Here is a 9,186-nt window from a genome sequence, read left to right on the forward strand (position 1 = left end):
TCACAGGTTTGCGCAACAAACAAGACCGATCCTGTAACCTTCTAGGGTTACACAGATCCAATCAGAAAACCAAAGAACAACAATAATCTGTTTGTTTGCCTCACAGCTTTCTAGAGTTGTAAAGACCAACAAGACTCTTCACCTTGATAAGCTGCCAAGAACACCGGAAAGGAATCAACCAGCAATTTTCCGTCAAGAAGAAACCCAAACTCCCAGATCTGAACCGGCAGATGCTAGTACTACCAAGGTTCTATGTCTCTGATTCACAATCGAGTAGATCTGAACCAAATCTAACCACAAAACACAGCGGACAACGATCAGAAACCCTAAATCTTCAAAGATTACCCCAAGAGCCCTTGTGGCTCTGATACCATGTTACGAAAACAAGGATCTTCACAGAACTATCAAAGAAATTATGAATACCAAACCAAGTTATTATTAACCATCTGAACAGTCTTCTTACAGATTACAAGAACAAAATCTCTCACAGTGTTCCTCACAACAAACTCACTCGATCAGATTATCAACAAGATAATCACTAACTGATTAATAGGAAACACTTAAACTAAACTCAGATTCAAGATGAATCTGAGATACATGTGAAAACCCTAACCAGCTCAAAAAACGAGAGAAGAACAGATGAAAGAAGAGCAATAATATTGAAGTCTAGTTGAGAGATATTTCTCTCACTTACATATATGCGAAGCCAGCCAATCCCATTCGTATCCAAGCCCATTCGTATATTTCTCACTTAATCAGCTCCAAGCCCATTCTCGCATCAGCCCAAACACAACAGCCCAATTGTATATATGCAGATAACTCAGCCCAATTGTATATATGCAGAGAAAAAACAACAAACATAATAGAAACAATAATAACGAAACTGATATGGATATCAACTGAATTTATATGTACTACATACTTATAGCAATATTTATTATGTATGTGTAAGTAATAAAATACACATTTAATTTTTTTTATAAGTCATTGATATAAACGAGATATATAATTAATTTTAATAGTTTTATTGAGTACTTGGAGTAATGAAGTAAGGTATCCCCTCCCTTATTAAGAAGCAACAATTTGCAAAAACGAACAAACTGCTTATGGGTTGGCGAATATGTGGACTAAACCAATACTTTATGTGATTACCTATGATTTCTGAAATCACATCGTAATATACTCTCATCATTTATGATGGAAAGACCATGTAACCTAGCTCAAGTTATATATCCAACATTCTCTTTAAAGAAAAAAGAAAAAAAAAACATGATTACTTTGAAATACAAGTTGAAAAAAGAATTAAAAAGAAGCAACCGAAAAAGTTTTGTTCTTTACTTGGTCACCATCAACTTCAACATCAGACATTCTTTGCCTAATCTCCAATCCAATGCACACCATTAATTAATCAAATGACGAAGCTCCCTTCCACTCCATTTCCATTTATCCGAGGCAAACATGGCAGAAGCTATTGAATCGAGATCTTTGGAGTACACACCGACATGGGTTGTCGCAGTGGTCTGTTCCATCATGGTACTCATCTCTCTGCTTGCGGAGCGCGGTCTTCATCATCTTGGCAAGGTACCACTAACCACCCAATATTATATATATATTATATGTGTTACTAAATGTATTCCTTTCTCATGTACTTGATGGACCCTCTTATGAGTAACGTTTGATATATGAGAGCACGTTTAGCCTAAGTAAAAATATATCACAACTAAAAAGTATTTATTGGATTTCTCATCGCCATCTTTATACTTTAGCTAAAAATAAGTTTTATTTATGTCTTTTTATTATTTTTTTCTATTTCTATCCCAAAATTTTATCCATATATCGAAAAATGAGATAAAGTGATAACATTATTTTTCGTAAAAAAAGGGATATATTTAATATGAAAATCCTCTAAAATTAAGATGATAAATATATTAAGTTACCCATTCACTAAAATTGAGTTTTGTGTTGAAATGTTTACGTAGATGTTAAAGCGAAAAGGGCAAGATGCTCTATACGAGGCCTTGCAAAAACTACAAGAAGGTTTGTTCACAACAAGATATATAAAAAGTTAACTCTAAGTTTTTTATGTTCAAATTAAACCAAAAAACTACACAATTTGTATTAATCTGTACGTGTTTTTAAATCAGAGTTGATGCTGTTGGGGTTCATATCATTATTACTGACGGTTTCTCAACGTATGATAAGCAAAATATGCATTCCAACACATCTTGCAAATTACATGCTCCCTTGCAAACTGAAGGAAGCGACTCCTTCCACAACCGAACATCTTAACTTCAGCTATGGGCGACATCTTCTGTCGGAAGATCCTGGAGTACAGATTTGTGCACACAAGGGAAAGGTGCCATTGGTCTCGTTAGAAGGACTGCACCAGCTTCACATATTTATCTTCGTTTTGGCAGTTGTGCATGTTATATTCTGTGCTACTACAATGGTCCTTGGGGTTGCCAAAGTAATGTTCTACTTCATCTTCGCTAACATTGTCATTTTGACTTAGCTTTTTACTAAGTATTACTTGACCAACTGTTTAAAATATATAACCCTTTTGACACGAAAGTATAACCTAATGAAAAGACCTCATGCAAACTTACTGTGTAACCATAATTTTTTTCATGGGGTGCGAAATATTTTTAAAGATTTTAGACCTCTTGATTCATATCGGGCCGTATCAGGTCGGTTCGAGTTGGGTCAGGTCATGTAAAACAAAAAAAAAATCAAACTAAAATTTATATAATCATTAAAAACTTATAACAATTACCACCTGAATTCATAATTTTTAAATTTGAAATCAAGCCCTATTTTTAATTGTTGATTTCTTGTAACTAACCATTTAAATACATTAAACCTTAACTAAAACAAAAAAAAAATCAGCCAACTAAAGTTTCAAATAACGACAAAACAACTAAAATTTTAAATTTATATAATAATTTTATTTCTCCTAAAAATTCAAATAAAACAAGAAAACCATAAAATAATCGAACCATTCCCAGAAAAAGTGATGGAGATGTTGTTTTCGTGAGTTTGATGGCCAGAATTTACTATTCTTCGGCGGAATCCGAAGTTGTTGCTGTCTGATAAAGACCTGTTGTGCGTTGTTGTTAGTGTCATAGGTCTGGGATCACAAAATAAAGAGCGGGACGAGAGAATGAGAAAGAAGGGTGGGTTGGGTTATTATATTTTAGGTCAAATTAGATTATTAGATTGGGTCGGGTTTGGGTTATGGAGTTTAATAGGTTAAAGGTTAAGGGAAACTTAATTGGGTTAAGTGAAAGTTAATTAGTTAAGTGAAAGTTAATTAGTTAAGTGAAAAATTAATTAAGTTGTATTTAAAAAAAAAATCGGTGTTTACATTTTATAAATTCATAAATTTTTTTTTTAAAGTGGGCGGACGAAATTTTCAAAGGATGCGGTCGTGATTTTATCAGGAATTTAGCACTTATTTTTTTCTTTTCAAGTGATGCGTCCGCCCACCTTAGGCATAAGGTGGGTACCCCGTTTTGTCCTTAAAATGACATTTGCACGGCTTGGTCTCAAAAATCGAGCAACAAGTCACACGTCAACCCTACTAGAAAATTGCACGACCTTCTTGTTTAACTGACGAGAAAGATTTTAACAGCTGGGCCTTAAGTTATTTACTTTTTTATTTATTTATTTATTTATTTATTTATTTATTTATTTATTTATTTATTTTTGCTTCGGAAGTGACTATTTGACCATCCACCCAATCACAAGTGTTTGCTCTAAATGGAAATTTTCCTGATTTTCCCTTTAAGTTAATCTTAAATATATCGTGTAGATAAAGGAGTGGAAGCGTTGGGAGGACTCCCTCAAGGTTCCGGAAGGCCAAGCCAGAACTAGTAACATTCTTTCTTTCTTTCTTTTTATTCCATCTTCTTGTTTCAATGGCATTGTCATCTTTATCAACAATTCTTTTGTTCTAGGTCATTTTCATCTTCCTCATCTTCCTCATCATCACCATCAGCATCATCTTCATCATACACAATTTTTCACGCAGCAACGGCTTATCGGGCATTACAGGAAGTTGCCAGTGCTGAGATGGATAGTGAGTCTACTACTTCTTAACGGTTTAAATATGAATGTCACTTTAAATTATACATAACCATTTTGAATACCCTATTGTTTTGCAGGTGTCATTTTTCAAGCAATTTTATGGATCAGTGACCAAGGCAGATTATATTGCACTAAGATCAGGTTTCATAAAGGTAAATAATTGTAACTCTTTTGTTACTCTTTTATGACTTCCAAATTATTATTTGTTGTGATTTCATTTTGTGTAGGAACATTGTCCCGGGAACCCAAATTTTGATTTTTACAAGTACATGTTACGAACACTGGAGTATGATTTTAAGAGAATTGTTGGCATTAGGTATTCCTACTCTTTCGACCAAATTTTGATTTTTTTTTCTTAATTTTCTAATAAACGTATTTATAATGCATAATTTTAACTAACAGTTATGTTAAACTTGTTATATATCGACAGTTGGTATTTGTGGCTCTTTGTTGTGATCTTTTTGCTACTCAACATTAGTGGTAAGTATACTAGTGTAATTCTTAATATCCACTGATCAATTATATTAGTGCGACCCGTATACAAACATTTATATACACATTAGTCTTAAAATGTCATCTTTTGACATCGTATACATTTTACATTTTTCTTAAATAACAACCTTATACGCCCCTATCTACACCTTTGATACTTGAAGCTTAGTGGACCTGATTTTTCAACACTTTTGAGTGACACCTTAATTAAATCTTGAGCAGATGTTGATTTCGTCGGTTAGTAGAGTATTAGTGAGGTTTTATGAGTTTACCGAATATGAGTTGCTGATGGTTTAAAAAAGGGTTGTTAGTTTAAAACAACTTAACAGTTCTTTATTTATATAAAGGATACAAATCTTAATATACAAATATTATCAAAGGATATATATAAACCGAACATGTATTAAAACAAACCTAAGAAGCCTTTTTTTTTTTCAACTCAAACCAAACACTTTTGTATGTTTGACCAAAAAAAGAGTAATATAATGTTTTGTCGATCTCAAACTAAACATCATTCTTCATCAAAACCAAACTAAATATGAGAATTTACCTATATTTTTCTTAACGGCCAAGAGAATCAATCTCGAGCACTCTCGGGGCACCCACTGGACAAAGGAGTACTCCGAGAGTAACCCAAGTCCACCTCCAATTCCGGGGAAAACCCGGTAACCCACCTGTCTGTAGGCACGACAGTGAAATTACCGGTAAAACCCGTTTGACTCAAGGATCCAACCCAGGTTTCCCTGCGTCTCCTGTCATTGCCCACCAGTGCCTCACTCGGCACCAAGTGGGAGTTGAACCTGCAACTCTCAAGAGAAATGCAAGTCCTCCACCACTTGATCTAGAGATCATTGGCGAGAATTTACCTTATATATAACGACTAAATATACATCATTCCGAAAAAAAAAGTTTAGCGGATTTGTTTATGAAATGCAGGTTGGTACACATACTTTTGGTTGTCGTTTTTGCCACTCATTGTAAGTTTGTATATGGACAATTTCTTGAGATATCATATGAAATATTATTGCATTATCGTAGGTAACATGTCATTGTATTGAATGGGTCGGGTTGGTGATTAACATGACAGCTTCTTCTGCTCGTGGGAGCTCATCTGGAGCACATTATTACACGATTAGCAAGAGATGTTGTTGAGAAAAGCGAAGAAGCAGTAAAACCTTCTGATGATCATTTCTGGTGCAACAGCCCTAAAGTCATCATTTACTTGATTCACTTCATCTTGTTTCAAAACTCATTCGAGATCGGCTTCTTCTTTTGGGTTTGGGTACGTGTATGATATATTTATTCAAAAAGCCAATGTTTTTTTTTTAAGAATGCAGTAATGTTTTCATCTAATTTTTGGTAAATGTTACACAGACCACGTATGGCTTCGACTCTTGCGTGATGGAGAAAGTGGGCTACATTGTCACGAAACTGGTTCTCGGGTAAGTCTCACTGAAGTTAAACATGCATTAGTGATAAATATACTTATAGAATAATAATGAAAACTAGGGTTGTAAACGAATTGAACGAACACAAAAAAGGCCTTGTTCGTGTCCGTTTGTTAAGTACCTAGCTTGTTCATGAACTGTTCACGAACACTTACCGAACGAGATTTCTTGTTCGTGTTTGTTCATTAAGGAAACTAAACTAACATGTTCGTGAACTGTTCACGAATACTTAAAATATGCAAATGAGCTCTAACAAATGTTCATGAACATAAATGAACACAGACGGCTTTTTATGAACACAAATGAATACAATATATATTCATTCTAGAATAAAATACGCATTTTCATCACAAACATTATGAAGAATCCGTAAAAAATAAATAAACACTTAACATAATTATCGGAACACAATTAACATGATTATCAAAAATATGATTAACACAAACTAAATTAAAATAGTGAAATGAGGGATGTTGTAAGAGACATATAAGATAACTAGAGTTTCAAAAATTTTAAAACTAAAAAAATTAAACAAAGTACAACATATAAAAACCTTTAAACGAACGAACACAAATAAACATTAATGAGCGAACATAAACTCATTATCGAACACTCACGAATATAAATGAACACATTACCAAACGTTCACGAACATAAACGAACGAACGCAACCTCTGTTCATGTTCGTCCGTTTAACTTAATTAACGAAATTTCTTGTTCGTATTCATTCATATACTAAACGAACGAATATAAATAAACATCTCGTCAAACGATTCACGAACTGTTCACTGAACATTAAATTCATTTAGAGCCCTTATAAAACCTTGGAAGTCCTTATGTATTATTAATTAACTATGCAGAACAATATATAATAATAAGAATAGTTACAAATGAAACATGCCTAATCATATCTTCTAATTATCAAAACAAATAATTACATTACATTAAATTAAACTTCAACTAATATATCTTCTTATTATCAAAACAAATAATTACATTAAATTAAATTAAACTTTAACTAATATTTTATCTCAAATTATATTCTTATCAAAATCACTATTTGAGTAAAAATGCCCCCAAACGTACATGGAAATCATCTTAATCTAATATTTTTTAATAGAAAACTTTAATAATTGTATATAACTCATAAGATTACGCATGTTATGATATGGGGTTTCGATCGATATCTATTTTGGTCCAGTATACCAACCAAAACAAATATACTCAAAAGAATATCGAAATATGTTTTACATTAACCGAAAACCATAAAAATAAAATTTGGACAGCGAGACGTACTGATTTTAAATTAATTGTATATTTAAACGTAAACGCAATCTTAAATATAACTTTAAGAAAAAGGAACATAAAACTAAAACATTAAAGAGAAAGAAAAGTAAAACAACAATAAAGTGCAGGAAAGAAAAACAAAACTTAAGTACGTCAAAACATAGACGAACTTAAAATGTGCATAGTACTAAGCATAAGAACATATTATATTTGACCCAACTTATTTTCGGGGAAAATTTACGCCAAACATAAATTAACTTTAATTTATACCGACATATACATGAAAATAAACACATGGCCGGGTTTGAAAGTGAGGTTTAGAATTTTGGATACTTGTGTAGGGCAATTGTTCAAGTACTTTGTATAATCTATAACTATATATATTAATATTAGTATGGATTTGAGTACTTGTGTAGGGCAATTGTTCAAGTACTTTGTAGCTACAGCACCTTACCTTTGTATGCTATTGTATCCCAGGTATGCTTATATATAATAAGTAACTTTATTTTTAAAAGTATGAACAAATAGCATATTGATGTGACTTGGATATATTATGCATGTGACTTGGATATATTATGCATGACAGATGGGAAGCATGTTCAAACCAAGTGTTTTCAACCAGTTTTCGCTTAATCTCATTGGCGAGTGGGTAGGAGATAGGGGACGGCCAGACTCGAAATCCAGTACCCGAAGTCACACCGACAGGTTACAGATTCAGCCACAAGTTAACGACGAAATTACAATCGATGAAGGAATTACAACCTCGGTGCTAGAGCTGTCAAATACTCATCATCTTCCAGAACAAGTTTAACCGGCCACTTGAGAGAAGCAATACTAAGCTCATGTAACGCTTAATGAGATTAGAGGCTTGAGAAAGCATACTTGGTGGATATCATACATTAAATTATTATTTGCCCTAGGGCTTATTTAATAAGTCAACCATCTAATGGTAAGAACGAACATTTCCAATATATAGCCAATGTATTTCTTGGTGGATATCATATGTGTTCGGTGTGTTTATAGAAAGAGGATTAGAATTAGATTCAATAATGTAGAGAGCAATTCTGTTGTCATACATGCAAAAGGAGTGTAGATTTAATATATATATTTTTTTAGAACGTCACGTACATTGAATTAACCCTCAACAAATGCAAATAATATTTGAGCCATGTGAAAATAGCCTGTGATTGTCACACCCCCAAAATCCACCCGCGGAGTAGCACCGCTTGGGAGCGTGACTGACCAGGATCAAGCCACCAATCATATCGAACATGTAATTAATACCAAGTATAATAAATGTAAACCCGTCATTCAATGTGATAGGTGTTCAAACATAATCATAGTTTTAAAGTATAGCGGAAGCATAAGTACGAAAACCCAAATGTGTAACATAAGTTCAATAAGTTTCAAAACATAATCCATGCTCCACAACGACCTGCTCCTCCCTGTGCAAGCTCCATAAGTATCTAACGACCTGCAAGGCATGTAACAGATGATCAACAACTAGTTGAGCGATTTCACAGTTTACAGTTCAGTAATAGTATAGTGTGAGTAGTAGTATGTTCGTTCGTTATGTCGTGTATCGTATTAGTTTCCATCACGGCCTCCCAGGCAGGTATGCGAAGATATTAGGGGAATGTTCATCCCGAGTATTCTAGACTAGGTTTATCTGTATTGCGGCCTACCAGGCAGGTGTGCGAAGATTAGTAAGTTACAGTTCGCGGCCTTCCAAAGGCAGGTGTGCGAAGTCAGTCATAATATCGCGGCCAACCCTTGGCAGGTGTGCGAAGATCAGTTCAATAAGTGTTACTAGTCTAGTTGTATTCGTATCATTAGGTTCTATCAGCTGAGTACGTACAATAAAGTAATCCAA

At 33.7% G+C, this 9,186-nt stretch overlaps 1 protein-coding gene across 2 annotated transcripts; it reads left to right on the forward strand.

Moving 5' to 3' along the window:
* The first annotated feature begins 1,427 nt into the window (after positions 1-1,427).
* Positions 1,428-8,431, forward strand: LOC110937410 (MLO-like protein 13). 2 transcript variants are annotated; one of them, XM_022179827.2, is made up of 13 exons: positions 1,428-1,581; positions 1,980-2,037; positions 2,145-2,467; positions 3,812-3,872; positions 3,957-4,078; positions 4,164-4,238; positions 4,314-4,402; positions 4,517-4,566; positions 5,515-5,555; positions 5,666-5,860; positions 5,953-6,020; positions 7,730-7,790; positions 7,900-8,431. In XM_022179827.2, exons 1-13 carry the CDS (start codon positions 1,459-1,461, stop codon positions 8,122-8,124), a joined length of 1,491 nt encoding a protein of 496 aa, XP_022035519.1. In that variant the 5' UTR covers positions 1,428-1,458; the 3' UTR covers positions 8,125-8,431. The 2 variants fall into 2 exon arrangements, with proteins under 2 accessions (XP_022035519.1, XP_022035520.1); XM_022179828.2 differs by lacking the exons at positions 7,730-7,790; positions 7,900-8,431 and having other exon boundaries at positions 5,953-6,024.
* The last annotated feature ends 755 nt before the right edge of the window (positions 8,432-9,186 follow it).

Source organism: Helianthus annuus, chromosome 4 (assembly GCF_002127325.2).
Source record: "Helianthus annuus cultivar XRQ/B chromosome 4, HanXRQr2.0-SUNRISE, whole genome shotgun sequence".
Classification (NCBI taxonomy): Eukaryota; Viridiplantae; Streptophyta; class Magnoliopsida; order Asterales; family Asteraceae; genus Helianthus; species Helianthus annuus.

Bases quoted from the DNA above. Each gene is read 5' to 3' on its own strand.
- LOC110937410 (XM_022179827.2), top strand. From the start codon at position 1,459: ATGGCAGAAGCTATTGAATCGAGATCTTTGGAGTACACACCGACATGG. The intron at 2,038-2,144 runs GTTTGTTCACAA...TTTTTAAATCAG, and splicing joins CTTGCAAAAACTACAAGAAG to AGTTGATGCTGTTGGGGTTC. The intron at 5,556-5,665 runs GTAAGTTTGTAT...TTAACATGACAG, and splicing joins TGTCGTTTTTGCCACTCATT to CTTCTTCTGCTCGTGGGAGC.